Raw genomic sequence first — 26,484 nt, 5'->3', positions numbered from 1 at the left:
AGTAGCTATTCCTGTTCAGCAAGTTGGCTTAACACCTGCTCTGACAGTCTGGCATGGGGCTGCCACTGCCACTGTGCTCCAGCTAGGCTCATGCAACTTATGAATCTGCCTGACATCTAGAGGTCTCAACTAACTGGCATTTCCTATCCCATCTGTCTAGGCTCAAAACCTTGCTGTAGGCTTGGAATTCTATCCTTCCAATACCATTGCTACCATCCCCTAGTCTCCCATTTCATAGTCATTCCCATATTTCAGGTCCTGCATCATCTTCCTCCTGGACCCATGCTTACCCTTCCATTTTTTCCCCCCTAGCCTGTGCCTGCTAGAGAATCATTCAGGCAAAATTTCCAAGAACAGGATGCAGGTAGTGTTTCCTTGCTCAGAAACCTTCAGCTGTGTCTGACTATCACACCAGCTGCATCACCTGATACTTCCCCACATTCCACACCTAGAACACTGCCTAGAGACCTGCATTGTTTGCTTGCCATTCAAAATTAACACATACACCTTTACTTCTGCAGTTTTCCTTTATGTGCCCTTCCCCTCAAACTGAACCACTGCTCTGATTTAGATGAACCTGATTACCTAGAGCTTGCTTTTGAACACTTCTTCCCTTCACTGAAGATATTACACCCTAGTTTCCAGACATGTGGATTCTACTCTACTTTGTAGCTCCAGCTCTGATAGTTACCCCAATTTTCCTGATCAAGTACAAAAATCAAATCCCCCTGCCTCATTCTTTTCTTTTCTTTCTTTCTTTGGTTTTTTTTTTCCAAGACAAGGTTTCTCTGTGTAGTTTTGGTGCCTGTCCTAGATCTTGCTCTGTAGACCAGGCTGGCCTCGAAGGCCTCAAACTCACAGAGATCTGCCTGGCTCTGCCTCCCTGCCTTTTTCTAGGTTCACTTTGTCATATCTCATTATGCGACATGTTATCAATTTATTCAGCAGCTGGCATGTTGTTTTAGTTTCATATAATATTCTTTTTGTTAGACCACAGGCTAGCAGGCTGTTAGGCAAGTTCATGTCTGATTCATGTTTTTATTACCTAAAGAGGCTTTTAAAACATGGGAAAACTATTTGCTGACTATTTAAAATCTACCCTAAACTACATAGATTGTCTTACTTAATTCTCATAACAGTCTCCTAAAACAGGTATCCTTGTTTTATACAGAGGAAAGTAAAAGTCACCTTGTCCAAATTCACATAGCTCAGTAAAAAGCAGTTTAACACACCCCAAGACCTTCTTTTATGACACTGTTTCCTATTAATATGATAACAATGTATAGCACTTGGTACTGAGTATGTATCACTTATATTAGAAGTCAAAAACAATTCATTGCATGAAAGAAGCAGTCATCTTCCATTTCCTAACAGCCAATTTTATACAATACACAAAATACAAAGTAAATTCTTTAAGCATGCTCAAGCTGAACCAAAAAGGATGTTTCCTTAGTCAAAAAGATATCCTATCACTTTGTATTTACAGTTTGCTGTGCAGAAGAGAGGCAACAATAATGAAGTCTAATTCAGCATAACAGGTCACTTTTTGTTTTTAAAATCATAAAGGTCAACCAACCTACCTATCCACCCATCCACTCATGCAAAAACACTTATGAGGAATGTTAAACTTGGGAAAGAGGAACTGGTTAGGAAAAAGTAGAGGGCTTATGTGTCCTGAGAGTTGTAATTTAATTGATGAGAACTGATCTTTGAACACTTTAAAAAGGTTCTTCACCAAAGCAACATGCAGCGAAAGCACACTACAACACTGTGCACCACACTGAAGTCTGTAGCCACTGCACGCATCTCAAGCACACCAGCCGTACCTTGGGAGTATCCACACACTCTTCCTCCATAAAGGCAGCTTCTGCTTGACAGCTGGATGTTGGGAATGAAAAGGCCTCCACATTGGCTGCCTGTGGGAGGAGGGTAGATCGCATCAGTCTCACGTTCGGGGAATGCAAGGTCACTGGGAGCCCCACAGTTTGTGCCTGAAAATATGTCAAGAACAGACAGTGTGGGAACATTATTACTTATTCTAGACACATCAACACCACTCTTAGAACTAAGTAAGTCTTCCTGAGGCAATTCAAAGATAAAGTGTTATTCATTGGAACTCCAGAAAAAGACTAGATTGTGTGTGTATATATGTGTGCATGCAAATTCATGGTAAGCACTGAATTTAAGTCTCAATAATCAAACACTCTGAAATAAATTGTACAGGATTTGTTCCCTGTCTTATAATGAGAGATATACCTTTCACACAGGCAACAAGATAGCCTTTGTAAGGAATCAAAGAATGATATTTGTCTCGATTCAATAAACTTCTATTTTTTTCTTTCTTTAAATATACTAACTGAAAGATTAAAAAAAAAAAAAAAAAAAGAAATCGCTTAGCCTATAGAAACTCAACAATGAACCAAGGCCAGATTACACAAGCCCCACAGCTAGCTATAAAGAAGGTACTTGAAGTAATTGTCTTTTCCTACTTCTCCCCATGAGAAGAGGAAGAAGAGAGAAACAGTTACTCAGTGTGACAGGAAGGTCCCCTTCCTTTGAGAAGGTGCAGTCTGAATACAGCCTGCTGGAGCAATAGGAGAAATGCTTATTGCTAGAATCCTCTTCTTGAAACCAGCCTGCTACACAGAGGTCTGGGTCCATTTCTGTTCTTCTCTCCTTTCAACTTGGACCTACTGTTTCTGCCTCTTAAATGCTGGGGTTATAGGCATGTGCTTCCTGTGGGTGGTTCAGTCCATTCTTCTGTCTCCTTTGTTAAGTGCTTTAAGTAAACAAGGATCACACTCTTCTTAAAAAAAATCATTTAAGAGTCTTTCCTTTTGACAACTGGCAATGACTGATTTTACTGAAGGTCCTGGATGGTCCTTCTATCCACAGCCCTTAAGAACTGGCAGCAGAATCATTTCTTAGATATATCTTGAACATAATAGATACTGTGAAACATCCAAGGGGACAATTATACCAGATTCTAACAGGAGAGGAACAGCCTCTCTTTTCTCGGTTATAGTTACAAGGGATATAGGATGGTGACTTCTAAATTCAGACAAACAAAAGCACAAGACTGTATGAAATTCTATTTCTTTTTCAAGGTTTGGGCTTGGCTGGTGGTTCTATCATTTCCTATTGAACAATGACTTTAATCAGGCAATCCAGCTTTCTCTGAATCTTTTCTATACCTGTGAAAATGGGGTAACACCCACTTCATAGAGAAGTTAAGATTGAAAGGGGCATAGTGAAGTTAAGGTGAAAGCTGAGGCCCTCAGCTTAGCAATGTTAATTTCTCTTTCCCTTCCAGTCTTAAAATGACCCCAAGGTCAAAGGACAAACAACCAGACAGGAAGATGGATGAAGTTCTGGTCTCAGTCAGTGTCTCTTCGCTTCCAGCTGGAATTTTAAGCTGAATTTTTTTGTTGTTTGTTTCTGTTTCTGAGACAGGGTCCCTCCATGTAGCCCTGGAACTTGCTAAGTAGACCAGGCCCGCTGGAACTCACAGAGATCTGGTAGCTTCTGTCTCCCAAGCACTAGGATTAAAAATGTACATCACCATGTTCAGCTAAATTGATAATTTTTAAGAAGGAATGGGTATGTTCTTACTATACATTTAAAAAATTTGAGTATACTTAAAAAATACCTTGTGCCGGGCGGTGGTGGCGCACGCCTTTAATCCCAGCACTCGGGAGGCAGAGGCAGGCGAATCTCTGTGAGTTCGAGGCCAGCCTGGGCTACCAATTGAGTTCCAGGAAAGGCGCAAAGCTACACAGAGAAACCCTGTCTCAAAAAACCAAAAAAAAAAAAAAAACCAAAAAAAACCAAAAACATACCTTGTATAGGCTACATTCTGATACTAATATCATCAGATACGAAACAAGGAAGAAAACAACAGCTATCATTAGTAGTGAGTGGATGGGAAACTGCAAACAACACTACACATCATCTGAGCACGATAAAGGAGCCACTATTCTACCAACATCCTTCTTGGGCTTATCTCTTGGGTACTTGGGGTACTCTATCTTGGTCCTGTCTCCCTAGAATTCTGACTCTTTATGGTAGGCTGAGCTGTGTCAGATTAAGCACACATTTTTCTTGACAACTTTTTCTTTTGGAGACAAGGTCTTATTCTGGAGTTCCAGCTGGCACTGACCCCTGAATCCTCCTGACTCAGGCTCCACAGTGCTAAGATTACAGGCACCCACCATCACACCTGGTCTCCTCTCCACAGTGCTAAGATTACAGGCACCCACCATCACACCTGGTCTCCTCTCCATAGTGCTAAGATTACAGGTACACACCATCACACCTGGTCTCCTCTCCACAGTGCTAAGATTACAGGCACCCACCATCACACCTGGTCTCCTCTCCATAGTGCTAAGATTACAGGCACACACCATCACACCTGGTCTCCTCTCCACAGTGCTAAGATTACAGGCACCCACCATCACACCTGGTCTCTTCTCCATAGTGCTAAGATTACAGGCACCCACCATCACATCTGGTCTCCTCTCCATAGTGCTAAGATTACAGGCACCCACCATCACACCTGGTCTCCTCTCCATAGTGCTAAGATTACAGGCACCCACCATCACACCTGGTCTTAGCTCCATAGTGCTAAGATTACAGGCACACACCATCACACCTGGTCTCCTCTCTACAGTGCTAAGATTACAGGCACCCACCATCACACCTGGTCTCCTCTCTACGGTGCTAAGATTACAGGCACACACCATCACACCTGGTCACCTCAACCACTTTTACACCTGAGAGACTATGGAAACGGGCCAAGAACTTGGACAGAGGAATAACAGTTTGATGTGACATATCCTAGGAAATACAACCATGTTTTACAAGTCTGTGTGAGGTGACTGTTGAAGTCTTTCAGAAGCTGAGATGTGATGTGGTTGAGGATCTGACAAGGACATACAAAGCCCTGGGTTCAATCCCCAGCACTGGTCAAAAATACCCTTTTGGAATAAGTATGGCTATCAACACACAAAGGTATTCTCAAATTATAAAGGTGATGAGATAATGTTACTATGGTACAGGCACATACTACAGGGTAGGCTGGCATTCTCATAAGAAGAGGAAGAGACACAGCAGGAGGCAGCCACCTACTAGCCCAGAAGAGAGATTGTATTGGAAACTCACTTGAGGGCACCCAGATCTCTTGCTTTAAGCCTCCAGAACCATGAGAATGTAAATGCTGATGTGGCATTTTGCTATGGCAGTCCAAAGAAATTAAGATAAAGCTTTGTCCTATGACTGTGGAACAACCTCTAATAAGCAACTGAAGAGCAGAGATGACTGTTTCATTCTCTTCTGCCTAAAGCTGATACAAACTTGAAGTAGAGAGATTGTTAAAAAACTAGAATGTAGAGTTTATGAGAAAAAGGTAAGAGTTTTCTTTTTTCTCTTAAATAGTTGCCTGAAGCTGGTCAGTTGCAAAGTTTCTGGCATGATGCATACACAGTGAATGAAAAGTACTCGGCACCCACACAGTGAGCAGCTCACTGTTGTCTACAAGTAATAACGGGCCCTCCATCACAGATAACCACTGTTTTATGAGCAAGAGCTGGCTCCTGCGCACTCCAGTGGCTGCGACACTGCCTGGCTGATGAGAACTGCACTTTGCTGAGTGCAACTGTTTCCACAGCTTGACTAATGTTATTTTGGCAGCAATCTTACTAAGCAGGCACTACTTCCCTTTTATATTCATAGACATAGGATCTCAGAAATGCTGACCAGAGCAAAACCACTCATCTCTATATAGAACTCAAGGTCTACATGATTCTATAGTTTGTATGACCTCTGTATTATTAGATCATGCTACTTCCTGGTTTGGTTTTGTTTATTGCTATGCCAGGGAACAAATGATCTACTCTCTTTAAATGAAAATTTAAAGAATTAAAACAAGGAAGTTCTATTAAAACTTTGAGCATATTTATATCCAAATAAACAGAGAAATCAGTTTGTTTTTTTTTTTTTTTTTTTTTTTTAAACAAGGCACACTAAAACAGAGGGCAGGGAGCATTTCTTCAGCTGTGGGACCTCCTTTTTAGGGTCCACAAGGTACTTTCAACAAGTCAGTATGTGAGCTAGGAAGCCGTCTATTAGAATGAGACCCATATGAAGTCAGAGTATGTACAGTTTGATGCTGACTTGGGTCAATGCACACAGTGAAAAGAAGTCGTGTTGTGGTTGGCAGTAAAACACAAGGTGAACAAACAAAGAAGCCACGTACATTACACATCTGGCCCCCAAGCCAAATTAAACACAATTTGAGGTATCCGGGGATTTGCTTACTGTGCAGATAGGAAAGGGTCTTGTCCAACAACACACACTGGTGTTTGGGATCAACTGCTGATCTAACCCTTCCCCACTCTCGCTTGTGGAGTATTTAAGAAGAGGAAAGAAGGGCTAGAGAGATGGCTCAGAGGTTTAGAGCACTGGCTGCTCTTTCAGAGGTCCTGAGTTCAATTCCCAGCAACCACATGGTGGCTCAAAACCATCTATAATGAGATCCTCTGTATACATAATAAATAAATAAATCTTAAAAAAAAAAAAAAAGAAGAGGAAAGAAACTTAGCTGGGAAAGTGTGTTCCTGCACTAGGGCATTCTGCTTCCTGTCATTTGTCGGCCACACCTGTATGGAAGGCTCACTACAGCTCACTATTATCAACCCAGCTTAGAAGTTCTTTTCCCTTGCCCTCGTGCTCAAAAGCAGTGCTGTTCAACTCGGAAGGTTCTCAAGTGCTCAGGAGTCCTCTGATCCAAATGTCGGGAGCTCTACTGGTGTAGGATTCCCTCCATTTGTATTGAGACATTATTTTATTTGTAAGAGAGTTAAGAGAAATATATAATTCACCTGGGAGAAAGAAGTCAAGATTTTCATTCATTTTTTTCATGTTCTGTAGAAGCCAATGCAAAATCTTATATTCCTGTACATTTATAATTCTGTTGAACATGGAGTGCTACTTACAGACATGGCAAGCATCTTACTGGGAAGACACCACTCCTTTCCCACATGAGACCTAGACCTCTCAGACCACATCACTCCCTAGCACCAAGCAATGTCTTCACTGTACCCTCAGGCCTTCGAGGAGAATGTTGCCTCTAACTGTTGTGGAACAGATACTCGGCATTTGCTACGTGCCAGGTACCGTTTACAGGCTTCAGAGATAGCAACTCATCTGTCATGGCACTTAGTGTCAGTCCCATTTTAGAACAGGTAAAATGAGGCACAGAATTTGGAAATTGCTCCAGTGTCCCATTTTTAACCACTAAGTGGAGCTGCACTTCCAACCAGTGTTAAGCTCACGTAGGTCCACCTTCCTTAGCCCTGCCTCCCTTCCTCCCAGCACCACATTAAGTTTTCAGCATTTTGCATCTCAATTAGTGTAAGAATCTCATAAGCATTCTTCAAAAATTTCTGCTATTCCCAGGCTGAGCATGGTGGCATATGCCTTTAATCCCAGTACTTGAGAAGTACAGGCAAACAGATGTCTGTGAGTTCAAGACAAGCCTGATCTATATAACAAGTTCCAGGTCAGCTAGTGAGATCCTGTCTCAAAATAAACAACATACCCCTCCCCACCAGCTCTTCCCTACCAAGCCATCCTTTCCAATGCTCCCATACTAAATGGCTTATGGTCTTCATAAGATCATTATTGCTTCCTCAATTATAAGTCATTCTTGGAATTTAGAGATCTTCACAATACGGCTTCCACTTAACACTCCAAATTTTTATTTCCTTAGACTTCAGTCCAAATGAACTGAATTAATAGGAACAAGGCCACAACGGCCCGTGTGAACACCTCTGTTCATCTTGTGTGCATCCCCTCCTAGTCAGAATGTCTTCAGTATTGTACGTCCCTATCAGAGTCTCACACCTCTATCTGCTCTGAAGGACGATTCTGGTTGTATCTTATTTTGCTTCTAAAATACAGCTCTGAGAACCATGATGGTGTTCTATGCATTCAAACTCCTAGAGTGCATGCACATGGTCAATCTGTAATAAAATTCCGTTAAATGAACTGAAAGTACAGGCTGGTTACATTAATTTGCAAGATTAGCAAATGATTAAATGACAAATTATCTCTTAAAAAAAAAGAACTGAAAATAAAGTTAATCCTTAAAAGTAAGAGGGTGCTCAGAGTTTTGAGAATCTAGTGAATGGCAGTGGCTGAAACATTCTAGAAAAACACTGTAGAAGATGAGATCTTAACCTTTTGTACCAAATGATGAAAAATGTGTCCAGCATAAAAAGGCACAGCACAGACTAGTGGCTCTATGGGCCGTTACCTTGGCAACAGTTTGTTCCGCAATGGTGCTAGGCCGGCGCTGGCGGCCATCAAGTCTCTGCTCCACAGGAAAACTGCTCCTATGTGATTTCAGACGTTCCACCAACAAGAAATAAATGGCAGCAAAGTGGTTATAGCTCTTGTTTTGCAAAGACTGAAAGAGAAAACGGGTGTTGAGGGCAAAGAACTATAAAAACCAACTGAGGAATCTATACCTTTTTAAAAGGAAGAGTAAGGTATGTATCCAAAAAATAACAACGCAAAACCTCCCTCTCTGTCCTGTCTTCTGAGAAGTGAAGAACAGCCTCTGCTACATGTCCCTGCTGCCATGATGTTCAAGGACACAGGACCAAGTGAGCCCTCCAGACGAATTTCCACAATAATTTTGGCTTGAGATTTTAGAACTGTATTTTCTTTTTCTTTTTTAAATTTTCATTTATTTATAAGTGTTTTGTCTACATGTGCATGCTTGGTGCCATAGGAGGCCAGAACAGGAAGTTGGATTCCCTGGAACTGGAGTTACAGGCAATTGTGAGCCATGATGTGAGTACTGGGAATTGAACCTGGGTCCTCTGGAAGAGCAGGAAGTGTTCTTTAACTGCTGGGCCACCTCTCTAGCTAGAACTGTATTTTTATTCACTTAATTTTAGATACTAAAATACTTTTAAAAAATACAGTAGCAAAGCATACTTCACAACAAACCCTTTCTGGAATTCAGACAGGAAGGCATAAAATTCAGGTGTCTAGTATTAGACATGGTCCCATCTCACAGCACTAAGTGTAAGGCTGGTCAGCACCTGTGCCCCAAAGTTCTAACTCTGTAGCTTCAGGCAAAGTTCAAATCACTGACAACTCTGAAGTGAAGGAGCAAAGCCTTTGCAGAGCTTTCTGGTGATTATTTTGGGCTGGAGAATGACATCTGGATGGTAGATGGAGAGACACTGTGTCTGTCTGTGTTCTTAGGTAATATTTTCCTCTTGTTTTTGCAGTCCCACCCTTTGGAAACCTTGAAAACAAACTTGCTTCCCAAATGTCTCACATCACTAGCCTGCCAGCTTTCCTGGGATGCCAATGCAACAGAGGAACAACCTCTCTTTTGGCTTCTAATCCCACCTGACAATCCACATGGGTGCTGTATGGGGTAACATGGATCCAGGACACCATCAGGGCAAACAAAAACCCACAGGCCAGAGGGACCTCAAAGAAGCTGCCATCCAGGATCTACTCCATGGATAAGCATGGGAAACATCACTGAGTGCACAATGCACAAAGTGAGACGGCAGGTTTGGTTTTGCTCATGGCTACAACAGGAAACAAGACACAGTCTCCACAAAGGCACTGCTCTGCTTTGGGGGTGCTGCTGTTCAGGTACTGTGTATGTTCTATAGGCATGCTAACTATTAGACAGAAAAAAAAAACCCAAAAAACAGCCAAGAATAAATTTCCAGGTTCAAAGCTTTCTTTGTTCTATAACCATTAATATTTTCAAATCATAAGCTCACTTGCGTCAGCCTGTTTAGTGTCTCTGGTTCTCCTACCCCCCCACTGGCTGTCTTTAATCTGATGCTTTCCTATTGGCTCTTGGCTCAGCCCTTAGTCTTTATTCCATATATGTACATTTACAGTCCCTATAAACTAGTTTCATACCAACATGAAATTTCATGTTTCATTTTTGAAGAAACATTGTATTCTTTGGAGATAGGGTCTCACTATGTAACTCTGACTGTCCTTAAACCCACAGAGATCTGCCTACCTCAGAGTGTTGGGATAAAAGGTGCACAACATCATGCCCAGCCTCCTCCATCTTGTATTTTTAAGCTTCAGTCTTGGCCTTTTCTGGATCCTCTAAAAATTCTGTTCTTGGACTTTTTGGCAGAGAGGGTGAAGGGAGGAGTTTCGAGATTGAATAACAGCAACTATAAACAGAGCCTGATGTAATCATCAGGAAACCCTGAGCAGTACACCCAGGCATTGGAATGTGCTGAAAGACTAGGGTGACAGGTGTGAGCCCAGAGCTTCAAGTGACAGATGCAGAAGAACCCTAAAATACCTCTAGACACATCTCCATCACTTTACCTCAATAGTTTTCTGCTGATCAATTCCAAGGCTGTGCATCAATCGCAGAACCTGCTCATTAAATTCTCCAATGGACGGCTCATTTTCTTGTTCTTGTGGATAGAGAATAGGTCTTTGTACAGGAACTTCTATGAGCATCCACTTGTGCTCCTTGATTTGAGCTATGCTTAGCCGTTTGGAAGGATCTAGGACCAACATCCTTCTAATAAGGTGTTCACACTCTGTGGAAAGCACAACGTTAAAAAGTCACATAGATCACCTTCAGGTATACTTGCACGGCCCATGTAATTCTGCACAACAATGTTAATCTATGTATTCTTCACTGGAAAGCAGGACCAATGCGCAAATGAATACCATGAGGGGTAGACTGGTTAAGTTCGGATGCTGAGCAAACAAACACAGGTGAGTACAAGTCTGTCTGTGTGTGAATAGAGCCTCTCTAGTGTAGTGCATTTTATCTAGTCACACTTAGATTTCCACCAACGAAAAACAATCCTAAGCTTCATTCTCAGAACAAGTATTATGAACTGATCCTTGGTCGTATCGAGGTATGTTCAATAAAGGCAGCTGGGAGAGCGCCGTGCTTTTTCAGGGAGCTGCTGCTTTTCTCATCGGTGCTGCCAAGGACTATATATGAAGCTCTGCTTCCGTTACACTACATACAATGCAGCTGCAGCTCTGAGTGACAGCAGGCTCTTCACCACCCTCCTCTAACTCAGCCTCCTGCCACTCCCATCCATCAGACCCTGTGCTAAGTGCTTTGTGCAGAGTAATTTCATCATCCTTACAACACCTCCAGGATAGGAACTATTATTGCTAACACCACTTTACAGATGAGTGAGAACTGCACAGCCAATGAGTCGTGAACTCACGATTCCAATGAGGCAGTATGTCTCCAGAGCCTAGGTGATCTTGCCTTTCCAAGTGGATTAATTACGTCTACTATTTGCAGGAGTAAGAGATAAGGATGAAAACTAAAGACACAAATAAGGAGTAAATCAAACTGTTGTCTGTATGACAGCCCAAAATAAGACAGGTAGGGATCGTGGCATTTCAATTGAATTTATCAAAGTCCCATCAGTTGACTTTGAATTTAAAAACTTTTAATTTTGCATATCTATTTCATACATAGAGTAAAATAGTTGTAAGCCTGTATCTATGGAGTCTAAAATAAACCAGGACATTTATAGACCCAAGCTGAATGGGAAGACTTGCTGCTCTTAATCTGGGTAGCTTCTGTTCTCAGTTACAAGGAGAAAGGCTGGAACTTGTCTGGTCGACATGGAGGGTGCTGCAGAGCCCCATGGTTTTTAAAATGACTCAGTCATTTTCTCTGGTACCCAAACTCTCAGAAGGGATACTTTGGCTAGGACTTCATACAGCACAAACTCTGTAATGCACAACTAATACGATGAACAGTTTGTTACCTTCTGACATGAAATATGGAATCCGGAATCTTCCTTCCAAAACCCTCTGCCTCAAAATAGGGAGAGTTGGTCCATCAAAAGGCAGAGCTCCACAGACAAGGACATAAAGAACAACTCCCATGCTCTAGGGAAGAGAACGATGCAGTCACTTTCAGAGAGAACTTCAAACATTGATTTCCCAAACACTGCCACAGCTCTTAAAATCACATGGACTCCTGTCGAGAATCCCCATCTCACCTCCTGTGGTGAGAATAAGCATAATAAATACCAAATGATCTGAATTTTATCATTTTGCTCAACACTTTACTTCAAACCATTGCTGCTAGTATGACAACACTTGTCTCTAGAAATTCTTTCATAGGGAATCCATTTCCAGATGCTCTGACTAATTACAGTCCACTGGATGGGGAGAATGTGAAATCTTATTCATATATTGAGTACCAGGAACTTCTAAGATAGGTCTGAGTACCAGTTATCATGATAGATACATTTAACATATCAAAGCAAAGCAATACCCATATGTCCAGCTGTGGTCCTTCATATTGCTGCCCTTCAAAGACTTCTGGGGCCGCATAAGGGGGGCTGCCACACCATGTTGCCAGCAGTTCACCAGTTTTAAAGAAATTTCCAAAACCGAAATCTATTGGGATAGAAATAAATGTTACTTTCATTTCTGCTCCCAAACTACACTGCATTTCTCAGTAAACAATTTTATAAAGTGGGACTACTATGATCTAATATATAAAGGTGAGGGTAAAATCTACCTTGTAGTATTTCCCTAGTAATTATCACAATGATAAACTAATAATAAAAAATGAACATTGCTGAATAAATGCATATGTAAATTGAGTTCTCCACTCAAACAGGACATGTGAGAGATAGGAAGATGACTTTAAACCATGGTTTTTGTTGTTGTTTAGACACAAGATCTCACTGTGTGGCCTGGGCTGGCTTTGAACTCATTCATCATTTTCCTGCCTTGCTCTCCCAAATGCTGGGCTTATCTATAGATATGAGCCAATAAACCCAGTTCTTAAACCATGCCTTTTTTTCTTTTTTGGCTGAAAGTTCTATTTGTGTGGACAACCACAATCAAAATACAAAATTTGATTATTGTAGAATGTAAGTTACTTGGTTACTTGATGATTACTAATGGACTTTTAATTCTATAGTCTATAAGAGTTGAATGAGTAAAACCCAACTAAGTAGCAATATATACCAGCTTTTGAGGCAACTGAGAATTTTTATTTTTTTATTTTTTTTTATTTTTTCGAGACAGGGTTTCTCTGTGTAGCTTTGCGCCTTTCCTGGGACTCACTTGGTAGCCCAGGCTGGCCTCGAACTCACAGAGATCCACCTGGCTCTGCCTCCCGAGTGCTGGGATTAAAGGTGTGCACCACCACCACCACCACCACCACCACCACCACCACCACCACCACCACCACCACCACCCGGCGACAACTGAGAATTTTTAAGTAATAACTCTTTAAACGTTGATCTGTATATCCTACTATAGGCAGATATGCATCTGAATATCTCATTATTAACAAATGATAGCATATGACCTGGCCACGAGCCACCCATCACCACTATCACTTATATGTTCATTTCTAGAATGCAGTGGCATTATACTTCAGAACAATTGTACGCCTTTCCCCTTATAATCTTAGTCACACTGAATCTACAGTTTGGATACCCAGAATGCACTCTGCAAACAATGTACTCAATGCTTTCAATATGCACATGCACACACGTTTTCAGGGTCCTTTGTCACAGATGTGTGTTCACCCTTTTAAAAGACTCAAGAAACAAATTCCTACTGTCGTACAAGTTAGGCCCATACTCTTGTGCTTTGAGTCTTCACACTGAGAGGATCTGGCTCTCTACTAGTATATGCAAAGCACTGCATTCACAGGGGGCTTAAGCGAAGACTCAAACAAGAGTGGATTCAGTCTCCACTGTTGGAGACTGGCTTTGGGACCAGGGTCAGCACCTGTGAACCTGAGTTTCCCCACCTGTGAAGCTGTAATAACAAACATACCCAGATGACAGCTGTTATGAGGGACCAATGTGCTAATGTAAACTCCTGCTTTGTTTGTGCCTTGAGACAACACACATTAGTAACTTGGGGAAATAGTTTCTCAGCTTGCTGACATAAGACAGGTAGGCATCAGGCAGAGGAATGACTGTAGCCATGTCATAGCTGCTTCACGGAAGAGAATAATAACTACCAAGTTAGGGAGAACCAGAACAGATTCAGTTTGTCTCTTTCTAACTCCAGTGTCAGAGGAAAGGTATTTTACTTCTCTGAAGCTTAGGTTTCCAAATGCATACCAGTGAGAATAATCGACCTCCCAGATAAGATGAGATGCAGTGAGGAGTAATGATTAAAGAAATGTCAGCACTGCTTCTGTGAGACCACTGTTATCATTATTGCCTTCCAGAGAAGGTCACGAGGAACAACACAGGAGTAGAAAAACCAGCAGGAGCTTAAGGCTCAGGAGAGAAAGACAGTGTATCTGGGAAAAAGCCTTAGCCCATGCCTGTGGGCCATATAAGGAGGGGGTGCCAATCATATCCAGCTTTACAATGTAACACCATCCCAGAGATTTTTTTCTTCTGTATTTGAACTCAATGACTAGCCACTCCTGCCACCTGATAACTCATGTATAAAGATAGTTCTAATCTTTTAGAAAAACTATATTCTAGAATGAGTTAAGAATTAGATACTTAGCTAGGTGGCGGCGGTGCACACCTTTAATCCCAGCACTCGGGAGGCAGAGCCAAGCAGATCTCTGTGAGTTTGAGCCCAGCCTGGTCTACAGAGCGAGATCCAGGACAGGCATCAAAACTACATGGAGAGACCCTGTCTCGAAAAACCAAACCAAACAAACAAACAAAAAAAAGACTTAGATACTTAAATCTACTTTAAAAGGAAAAGGTTAATTTCTTGTAGAAAGACACAACCAAAGTCTAGAACAGATGATTGGAGAGCCTGAGGTAGGCACAGTGATGAGTGCGTTTTAAACCACAATGGCAAGATGAGTTTTTCAGTATATGTCAACTGAAGATACTCTCCATGATAAAAATTTCAACGTCTCAAAGAGCCAGACAAAGTGCTTCACTTGGAACTTCCACACACCCCAGTGACATCATCTCTAAGGAGGGAGTACACAAGCCTGTTGGGAAGACAGCTTGCCCTGTGTTCTTGAGGTTATTCGATTGGTACATTTCTTAGCAAGACAGTAAGAACTGAGGAAGAATCACCATGTCTAGATTGGTCCTGTCCAACATAACTTTTACGGATTGGGCAGATAAAGCATCCTGTTCAGTCACAAGAAGGTGGAACTAAATGGACGCTTATGTTTTCTAGGTATTCGATTCTGAAGAACAATTAGAGCCACATTAAATGGGAGCTAGGCTCACTATGCTATCACAAAACTATACCTGTCCACATCTGAGAACCTTGGCCAGAGCACTTCCAAAATTGTATTTTTGGTAACCTGCCAAGTGTGTTAAGATTTAAATAGAAAAAGTATATATTGCAACTGAAACAGTGTGTACTCAGTGTCAGTGAGGGCCTCATGCATGCAAGAAAAGCTACAGGTAATGTCTTCATGTCTTTTAAAGGGGTTTCATCACGTTACGTGGTAATCTAAGTTCTTCGAGGAGTCTTTTCTTTTTTTTTAATGTAATTTCTTTTTTGTTAACATTTATTTATTTACTACATATACAATGTTTTGCCTGCTTGTATTCCTGCAGGCCAGAAGAGGGCACCAGATCTCATTATAGATGGTTGTGAGCCACCGTGTGGTTGCTGGGAATTGAACTCAGGACCTCTGGAAGAACAGCCAGTGCTCCTATCCTCTGAGCCATCTCTCTAGCCCATCAAGGAGTCTTTAATAAAGCAATGTGGAAGACTTACTTCAGGAGAAAGTTAAGCACTTGTGAGAGATGATGTGGCTGGCTATTGCACTGCAGACATGGACCAGAAACCAGGTTTAAATACATCCTTGTGTCCTTCCCTGACACAATGATTGTCGCTATTTGTGACCAAGTTATAACTGCCAGGTTAAAGAAATGGCAAGGAGCCGGGTGGTGGTGGTGGGGCATGCCTTTATTTTATTTATTTATTTATTTATTTATTTATTTATTTTTTCGAGACAGGGTTTCTCTGTGTAGCTTTGCTCCTTTCCTGGGACTCACTTGGTAGCCCAGGCTGGCCTCGAACTCACAGAGATCCGCCTGGCTCTGCCTCCCGAGTGCTGGGATTAAAGGCGTGCGCCACCACCGCCCGGCGGGGCATGCCTTTAATCCCAGCATTTGGGAGGCAGAGGCAGGTGGATCTCAGTGAGTTCAAGGCCAGCCTGGTCTACAAAGTGAGTTCCAGGACAGCCAAGACTGTTACTCAGAGACATCCTGAAAAACCAAAAAGAATTGGCAATGAAAAGACATTTTAAAAAGTCATTTATATTTCTTCATAGAAATCTGGATAATTTTCTTCATTCATAGCCTATTGCTTTCTGTAAATGGCATACAGTGAATGAGGTAAAGGGTGAGCATGTAGATGAAACAGGAACATTCAGGATTTCTGATTACCATTTACTAAAACAGAATGGACTATACAACTGCCCTTTAGTACCTCTGTGGGATTGGTACCCACAGTGGGTACCAAAATATGAATGTTCAGGTCCCTTATATAAAATGGGGCAGTATTTGCATACAACCCCCACACCTCCTCCTACACACTTGAAATCATCTCTGGATTATATATGTACCTAATACAGTACAGAGGCAATCTAAATAGTTGCTATATTTAATTGCTTAGGGTATAATGGTAAAACCACCATCACCAAGCAATAACACAACTCGACACAAGTGTAGCAGAGCTGCAACCTGCCTAGGCCTATCTACATAGCACCCGTGAGCAATATTTTCCATCTGTGCTTGGTTAGATCCCAGGATGTGGGACCTACAGACACAGGGCCCTACTGAGTTCCCATTTTACCATCCTATCCACTTCTCTTGTCTCTTCACTACACACATGAATGCTGTATGTGTGTGTTGTGAGCCACTGGAGACAGCCCAGAGCAAAGTCTCACAACAACTCGGAATAGTTACAGACTCCATCATCACCAGCTCTGGGCAACAAGTAGGGAACAATCACGTGGGCACTCCTCTCTCTGACCCAGACTTAGATTTCAGGCCATGTCAGATCAGAGGATTAAGGAGGAAAATGTTTCCTTTCTAGCATGGCCTCATTTCTATTTTTAAAATTTTATTTCAAAATATTTGTTTGATTATATGTGGAGGCATGTGCATGCCAGGGCACAGATGTAGATGTCAGACACAACCTGTTGGACTTTCCTTCTACCGTGTGGATTCCAGGGGTTCAACTCAGGTCATCAGGCTTGTCAGAAAGCCCCATTATCCATGGTGAGCCATCTTGCTGGCCCTAAATCTCACTTTTAAAATGACAAATATAAAATAATATATATTTATGGACTACAATGTGGTATTCTGGTATGTTTGCATTGTTCAATGGCCAAATCTCAGTAATTAAATCTATCACCTCATTAATTGCAATTCCTCTGTGATGAAGAAATGGTAACTGCTGTATCATTCACTTGTAAATATTTGACTCTGAGCTACAGCAGAATACTGCTGTTATTTACTCTGATACTCTAATTGTTCCAGCTTTGGCTAATGCTTATGTCTTTCCAACCTGCTTCATTTAACATGCCTTTAAAAATTTAGTTTTAAATATTTCTGTATCCCCGGACACCAGAAGATTACCCAAGCTCATCTTGTATCTTCTCTGTCCTACCCTTACTACCACTACTTCTCCAAGATGCTATGGTTCTTTTGTTAAATAACAGTATTTAGAAACCTAGAGTAGGCCCCAGATCCGTACACTGGTACGTTTAAGTATTCTCAGCTACAAGTGAGTAATAGAGGTCAGGTGTGCTTGTTTAAACTGTTCCGTCAAAGCCCTAAGCATGCCTCTGGGCAGAGTTTAATATAACTTAAAATCAGAGGAAGAGCTGCCCCAAAGCCAGATCAATCCCTACCATTAAACAGAGAACAAGAATTTTAAACTCATTTCTGTGCCAGATGAAGCTGCCTTATCAGGTCTTTAATCACAGCACCTTACCATATGAAGGAGAACAGTTAGGATGTTTATGGAGTTGTATCTAATGCACACTTATGTTCCTTTCAGGAAGCTATATTCATTCTAAGAGTGTGTGATGGAGCCGGGTGGTGGCAGCAGCACTTGGGAGGCAGAGACAGGAGGATCTCTGTGAGTTCGAGGCCAGCCTGGTCTAAAGAGTGGGTTCCATCTGCCGGGCGGTGGTGGCGCACGCCTTTAATCCCAGCACTCGGGAGGCAGAGCCAGGCGGATCTCTGTGAGTTCGAGGCCAGCCTGGGCTACCAAGTGAGCTCCAGGAAAGGCACAAAGCTACACAGAGAAACCCTGTCTCAAAAAACCAAAAAAGAGTGGGTTCCAGGACAGCCAGGACTATGAGGAGAAACCCTGCTTCTAAAAACAAACAAAAACAAAACAAAACAAAACGAGTGCATGATGGGCTATGCAGACAACTCTCTCTGTCCTTGTTATGATGATGCATGCCTTCCCCCCTGTGATACTAAGGCATACTCTGAAGTTTTACTCTCACAATAGCTTCAAGATTTCCCAATACAGCCACACTCACTCACTTGGTTTATATATGGTTTCAATATTTATAAAAGATAGGATTTGGGCTCGAATCTTTAACCAAAGATCAGTTACTGACACTCATGGGAATCAAGAAGGACTCAAAAGCAGAATCAAAGAACTATCTCTAATGTAACCAGTTACAAGCTACAGGCATCACACATTAGACTATTAGTGTTTTCTGCCCTGTGTTTGAAAGATAAGTGACCTTTATCTTCCTGATAACAAAACCCACTATTACTGTCATCATAAATAACATGAATTACCAGTGCCCAAGCATCATTAGCAAAGGGCCAGTGTCTTAGGCACAAAAGAGTCGTATAAAAGAGTAAATAAGCTGTTGTTGATTACTGCCCAATGGGTACACCAAGTACAGGAGCGATTTCTCTTGTTCGTTACAGCAATAGTAGCTGGGAACTGCTACAGAGCAGACTCTGAGTCAGCAGGGTCTGAGCTTCTGTCCCTCTGGCCAGCTCTGAAGTGACCCATGCGTCTGCGCATCAAGGACTAGAAAACAAGCAGCACAAGCTGTGCCTAAGGAACTAAGGATGATTAACTGTTGTCAGGATTTACTGTTGCAAAAGAGTAATTACTAAACACACACAGGGCTTTTTTTTTTTGTAATTAAAGAAAAATTATCTATTAATTTTTTTAAAAGAAGGGAAAAGCAAATAAATGAATAATGAGAAAACCTATCTTTACTTTAAGCTAAGAAAAAGTAAATAATTTCTATGAACCACAACTCAGGCAGTTTTTAATCTCTGTGTGTTATAATGTCTATTTTATAATTTTACAAAAATTCTTGGGTTGATGAGGTGGCTCTGTGGGAAAAGGATGCTTGATGCCTCTTTATGACCTAAGTCCAATTTCCAGGTGGAAGTTGAGAACTGACTCTTGCAAGTTGACCTTTGACTCCACACTGGCACACTTACCCTTCCCTTCCCATACATAGTGCACCCCCTCCCAATCAAATGTGATTTTAAAAAATGAAAATAATCACCTTGCTGAGAATCAGATGGCTTGAGGGTTAGCTTTTCTTAAATGACCAATAGAATTAGGCTGTCTAGCCTGATGAAAGGGTACACATTTGTAATGACCATACATAGTAGACTGAAGAAGACAACCCCAAGGAAATGAACACTGGCAAGGAAAGGTAGAGTGACAGGCTGACTCATGGCACCAACCGAAACCCATTCACCGACAATGCATATTTTATTGCCCAACAACAAGAAAAAGCCAGTCGCCTCATCCACCTCCAAACATTGTCACTCTGTCTAACAGGAGGCACAGGAATGATCACCGTGGCTGGATGAAATGTTATCTGAAGACCAGTATGAACCATTTAGAACCATCAAACTGTGGCCAGTCAGGGAGTCCAAGTGCTAAGAAACGAGGTGGAGAAAGGATGGGAGGACAGCAGCAGATGGAGGCCTAGAGCACTCCTCCTCCACAGTCCAGGCTTGATGAGCCGAGCCTGCAAAGCAGGACGGATGTCATCAGGCTGCATATGCAAGGCCACTTCCCCATTACATGGTACTGGCAGCAAGAGGAGAGATAATGAATGAATGAAGGTCAACGAATATTTTTCCAATAAATCCCTTTTCACCTCCATCCTTTCCAATTTCTAGGGCACAGGACTGAAACTGTATACACAGAAACCTTATCTCAAGGTCTTCTAGTAAGTGAAAGCTGTAGAAGCAATGGCAGAGGTGCCGAGCTACCAATCAAGCCTGAAAAGAAATGTTCTTTTTGAGCTAAAGAGAAGTGACCTGTGACACACAGCTAATTCCATATTACTAATTCCATTTAAGGTTTTGCTCACCGGAAACATTTTCACAGACAGAAATACTTTCAAACGCAAGTGATGGACTTTCCTTGTTCCTTTACTACCTGCACAGACAAGCCTTGAAGGCCAGTGGACTCTATTTAATGTGCTGAAGGAGGTTATCTGGCTATCAAAGTTTTACAGCTTTATTTTCAATGGAATCAATTATGCATTGAACACAAACAGCAGCCTCCTTTTACTGAGTGCTTACTTGGTGCCCAGAAATTTAACTAACAATTTATTTTGCAAACACTTGAACAGGACCACGTACCAGGCACAGTTTTAAGTACTCTGCAAATATCAATTCAAGTAACAATCACTGTGAGATATGAACCTGTGCCATTCCCCCTTTACAGATAAGGAAACTGAGAACGGGGTGGTGGTAGGGGTGAGGAAATGTATCCAAGGTCAATAAGCTAGTAAGTGGCCTGCTTATTACCTACTATACTGTATTGCCTCCTTGTCTTAAAAAATCATTAATCTCTCCACACTGTCCCTGAAAAACACAGTAATTTCTAATAAACAGAACAGAAGCCCTGGCCTGCAGAAGTTAATTAACCTACTCAAAGTGACAGATGCAAATGGCATCGCCAGAGTCTGTATCTGCACTGCCTGTTACTAGGTTCAACACTCCACACAAAATCTTGATTAAATTGTGGTAATTAAAATGAAGATTTATTTTTATTACTTTTAACTATTGTGCCTGTGTGCATTTGTGCATGCATGTATTGTGCACAGTGCCTACAGAGTCCAGAGGAGGGTGCCGGATCTCTTGGAGTTGTGAGTCACTTTGTGGGTGCTAAGAACGGAACTTGCATCCCTGGAAGAACATTATGAGCTCTTCATTGCTGAGCTGTCTCTACAGCCCTGAGTTGTAGTTATTTTCTGAAAAATCCCTCCAAGTAACTAATATATTTGAATCACCAGGTATTTATTATAAAACTTTCGGGATGTAAAAGTTGGAGAATAATACTAAAGATAACTCACCTTAACACATCATTAATCATTATAAGCTAAAATAGCCAAGATGTCAAGCCAGAAACAGTGCTACAAGTATGGAACCTCCTGAAAGCCTGTTGCTTTGTTTCAGCCTTTCCCCTCAAATGTCCCATGCTCCTATCACACGAAGGTGGAGTCCTCGTGATTGAGACAACCTGAGCACAACTGTGGGTGAAGCCAGGGCTCTGCACCATTGAGTTATTACTGCAGGAAGCATAAGCTAAAAATTAATCTCAGAGCCATACTTCTGTATTTATGAAAACTAACCAAGATTTATACTTCTGTTTCTGTCTTTTAAAAATAGGCACATTTGCCGGGCGGTGGTGGCGCACGCCTTTAATCCCAGCACTCGGGAGGCAGAGCCAGGTGGATCTCTGTGAGTTCGAGGCCAGCCTGGACTACCAAGTGAGTTCCAGGAAAGGCGCAAAGCTACACAAGAGAAACCCTGTCTTGAAAAACAAACAAAAAAAAAAAAAAAAAAAAAAAAAGGCACATTTTAAATGAAAATCTGATTTTGATTTGCCTTTTCAACTTCAACATAGGCAGCTTAAAAAGTTCACTTTTAGCAAATTATAGTAATCTTAATAAGCAAAAGAAGCAGGTGAAAAGTTAATACACTGAGCAATAATTCTGTCCTTTTTTTTTTTTTTTTTGAGTTCTTTACATAGAGTCCCACAGGACAAGTGTAGTAGATCTCTTTAAAAGTCAAGAATTCCAAGTTATCAAAAGATTATGTCCTTAAAGGTAAGCAGGGCCATCATAAGCTGTAAGTTCTATTAAAAAAGGGCAAATATTTGGTGGGGGAATCACGTAAAGGACAAGCTTCTAATCTGGTCTATACTTTCTGTCCACCCAGCTCCTGCCAGTGATAGAGTAGTACATCTCTGTCCTCACAAGAGAGGGTTCTTTTCATAATGGATAGTAATCCAGAGACTACACCTGGTCAACGTGTCCAGCCCTAAGGGGGACAGCTACCCACGCCCCCTCCCTTCAAGGCTCAAGGATCATCCTGGAAGGGAGGAGGGATTGTAAGAGCCAGAAGTAATGGACCTCTGCAGCCAAACAGTACTTCCTGGGCATGACAGTGCTGTTACACACATGAACTCACAGAGACTATGACTTCTTGCACAAGACCTGGAAAAGATCAAGCCATCCAAAATCCCAGCATGCACAGGGGAGGGGACTCATGAAGTTCCACTCCTAGAAGGAGGAGCTATTCACAAGTGATGGCTGGTGCAGGAGGCGGAGTCAGTTTTCTCCAGGGATATACTATGTTCCAATAGAGGACTCCCCCCCCCCCCCACACACACAGGCAGCACTAGTGCTCAGTGTGAAAAAAAGCACATGACACTGGGAGGAAACATGAGTGGTGGGTTTGATGCATCATTTGTATTATGAAATTCTCAAACAGTTACAACTCCTACAAATACTCAAGAGAAGTTCTTTTAAAAACACATCTAAACTTTGTAACACATGGAGTCCTTCATGATCTGTCCCGACTGACCACCTGACCAGCTCAGACTCTTTCTTTCCTATCAGTTTTCACTGGCACTTGGCATAGCTCCCGAGCTAGAGCCTGAAGTACTCTGGAGTTCGAGACTAGTGGAACACAAAATTACCATAGTGATTCCACTTGAGGACTGACACATAATGCTTGGAAAGAACAAAGGAGTGGCCAGAGAGATCTCACTTGGAATTGTAGAGCTGCTGCAGATTACCTGTGTTGCTTTAGCAAGTTATCTGACCTCTTGCATTTGGTTTTCCCATTAAAAAACAAAACAAACACCCTCGTGATAGTTCTGCAGCTTCCAAGTGTGCTGTGAAATGAATGACAAGAACTCAGCAGAGCACTTGAAAATAGCAAGGGCTTAAGTCAATGTTAATCGTCACTATCTGAACCAAAGGGAACAATTCTAGGTACCTGACATTTTACCTGTCTTCTATACAGTTAAGAAAGCTTGAATCTTCCATATTCAAAGGCAAAAATAAAACAGCAAACCCCAACAAAATGCAAACTTAAATGCTATATAACATTAGGCATACTGCACTGACCTACCTATATTTGTGGCAGAATTATAGTAAAAACAGACAACACTTGGTTATAATCTTGAGTAATAGTCTGTATTTTGTATTTACAAGGTTTTTTTTTTTTTTTTTTTTTTTTTGTATTTTACTTGGGACATTTACTTTTGTGCTTCTGGTGATGAACACCTTGTAAATCTCAGGGTGCAAACTTAAAGTCTCAATGCTTTCTTCTGCCTAACAAGACTCCCAGGAGCCCTTGTGTTAATAAAAGGATACACAGGTGAAGCTGGAGCTTCTAACTACAGGAAGTTAAAAAGGGAGTGGGGAGAGGGCTTTTCTGTAAAAGGTAATTTTAAGGCAGCTGATACTTAAAAAAATAATCCAGAAGTAAATTAGAGAAGGTTATCAAAAAATAACTAAAATGAATGAGACCAAACAGAAAGGCAAACAAACAAACAAACAACAAAAAAGATGATTAAAGTGAGGGAAATACCAGAAATGAAAGTAGTAAACTCAAAAAAAAAAAAAAAAACTAAGACATAAACCAACAATCCCTTATGGAAGCACTGTTACCATGCACTGAATTTTTATAACAAAAAGAGACACCTCCCCAGTGCAAGTCCCAGGGCTGTTCCATACACTAAATCTCCCTGTGTTCAGCTCTCATGCTCCACACTATAGCCAGAGTTTGCTGATATACAAATTTAATTTTCCCCACTTTACTCAGATACAGACTATCAACTTGACTAGCTTGGATTCCCATTTACTAGGAAACAGACTCTCAAATCTCAAATACGGCACTCAAGACCGTTCCTACTCTGTTTGCCTAAGCTGCTCCTCCTCCTCTGCTGCTGCCTTTGCCCATACTAAGCTAAGTAAGATCTTCACCATCCCAGTCTCCATCTGCCTGACTACAGTATCTACTTCTGCATTTTTGGCAAGCAGTTAACTCATCTCTCAAGCATAAGTTCAAACATTTCCTGATCTGGGATGCTTCCCTGGCTCCTCAGGTTGACTGATGTTTCATCACTTATGTTTCTGCTGAAGCTGATATATAGTTATACCCTTGCCACTTTTTTTATGTGGTGCAAGGGAACTGAACCCAGGGCCTTGCATATGCCACGTACATGCTCTCTCACTGAGCTCTATATATATACACCATTTTTCTGTATGTTTACAACTGAAGGTATAATTAACAAATAAAAAGCATACAATGTGAAGTTCTGGTATACATATATGCTGTAAAATAATTCATACATATCACATTTTTAATAGCATAATGCCTGGCACATATTTTGCCACATATGAGTGTGTTTTGACTATGTGAGTTAAGAAATTCATATTGTCAACTTTAATCCCAGAATTTGGGAGACAGAGGCTATGAGTTCAAGGACAGAGTGTTCTATATAGAGAGTTCCAGACTAGTCAAGGCTACATAATATAACACTATCTCAAGAGGCCAAGATGAAAAAAAAGAAACTCCCATTATAAAATTTGAAATTTGAGCTGGGCGGTGGTGGCACACGCCTTTAATCCCAGCACTCAGGAGGCAGAGGCAGGCGGAACTCTGTGAGTTCGAGGCCAGCTTGGGCTACAGAGTGAGTTCCAGGACAGTCTCCAAAGCTACACAGAGAAACCCTGTCTCGAAAAACCACCACCACCACCAAATTTTTTTTTTATAATTGAGCTGGACATGGTAGTACATGCTTGTAATCTCAGAACTTGGGAAGCAAAGGTAGGAGGATCATAAGGTGGACTGGGCTACATAATGTGCCCAAGGTCAGCCTAGGCTATATGAGACCCACCAAACAAACAAAACAAAATAAAAACAAAAACAAAAACAAACAAACAAAAAAGAAAACAGAAAAAAGCAACAGAACTCACACATACACAGACATGTGTGCATGATGACTTGTTGTCGTTCTGCTTCCATCCCTTCCTGTGTCTTTTCCGTCTGCATCCCCACTACAGCCCCCAGCATTAGGAGAGGACCAGTTAGAGCACCAGCGACCAGCACTTGTGGCCCTCTCCAGCCTCCCAATCAACCTCACATTTTGACCAACAACCTATTCTACAGAACCTCCTAAGAAACCTGGATGCAACTCAAAGCCCTTAGTCCAGTCCTGCCACTGTATACATTAATAGTGAACATTCTTTCTTATAGTCACACACAGGACTAAGAGGTAAATATGTCTTGCTAGTGCCTGACCCTGCCTGCAGGGCTTTTTCACACACTCAAGGCAATGGCTCATCTGATCATTTCCCAGGCAGATGCATCCCAGTTACCTGCTATTTTGATATTCATGTTGTTATCAAGCAGGAGATTTTCAGCCTTCAGGTCACGGTGCACAATCTTCCGGTCATGGCAATAATCAACAGCAGACAGAATTTGCCAGAATTTTCTCCTGGCTTCAGATTCATTTAACCGGCCATGATTAGCAAGATAATCTGTAAAAGAAGAGAACATTTAGAATTATTCACCAAAATAAATAACCTCAATATTAGCATTTAAGAAAATTTTGACAAAGTTTTTTTTTATAATAAAAAATTAATGTTCTAATAACACAAATAATGCTTTCCAAGTTTCTTGCCTTTGGAGAAGTAACCTCAACTATATGTCACAGGTTCTATATAAATTCCAAGACCCCCATATCAGATAATAGCAAGGATGATACAATATCCACACGACATCTCAAACTAAGTTTATTTTATCTGTTTGCCTGTGTACTCTGCTAATTTGCTGAAAACATATTGTTTCTTCACATCATATTTAAATACATAAAACTCTTGCAAGGCAAAGAACATGAATGAATTTTCTTAGAAGGGACATCATAAACATTACTTTCATGTAAGACCTGGAAATAGCTTCAATGATTCAAACTCTAGTCTGTTGAAAGAAACAATCCTGATCTACTCAAAAGCAGACAAATTTGTTTTCTAAATTACAACCATGTCAAATGACTATAAGCCACAGCTGTAAGACAATATATTTTTCAGCATATATTAGCATCTCTGTACAGTGTTACAATCTTTATTAAAGCAGTTTGGCTGAAAATTAATTGTATACCAACTATATACATGACTTCAATAAAACTAAATGCTAC

At 41.3% G+C, this 26,484-nt stretch overlaps 1 protein-coding gene across 4 annotated transcripts in view; it reads right to left on the bottom strand.

Moving 5' to 3' along the window:
* Sik2 (salt inducible kinase 2) overlaps positions 1-26,484 on the bottom strand; it is a 108,278-nt gene that overhangs the window by 13,103 nt on the left and 68,691 nt on the right. For 3 of the 4 annotated variants that reach the window (XR_005091954.1, XM_028864922.2, XM_028864921.2), the window contains exons 4-9: positions 25,667-25,828; positions 12,332-12,456; positions 11,817-11,940; positions 10,390-10,610; positions 8,315-8,467; positions 1,827-1,991 (exon numbers count right to left, since the gene is read on the bottom strand). Coding sequence is in view for 3 of the 4 variants with exons in the window: in XM_028864922.2 (XP_028720755.1) it covers positions 1,827-1,991; positions 8,315-8,467; positions 10,390-10,610; positions 11,817-11,940; positions 12,332-12,456; positions 25,667-25,828 (950 nt within the window). In the remaining variant the exon portion in view is untranslated. The remainder of the gene's footprint in view (positions 1-1,826; positions 1,992-8,314; positions 8,468-10,389; positions 10,611-11,816; positions 11,941-12,331; positions 12,457-25,666; positions 25,829-26,484) is intronic. The other variant, XM_028864923.2, reaches the window with a different exon arrangement.

Source organism: Peromyscus leucopus, chromosome 7 (assembly GCF_004664715.2).
Source record: "Peromyscus leucopus breed LL Stock chromosome 7, UCI_PerLeu_2.1, whole genome shotgun sequence".
NCBI lineage: Eukaryota > Metazoa > Chordata > Mammalia > Rodentia > Cricetidae > Peromyscus > Peromyscus leucopus.
The sequence above is the reverse complement of the archived record's forward strand: the minus strand, read 5'-3'. Positions and strand labels throughout refer to the sequence as shown.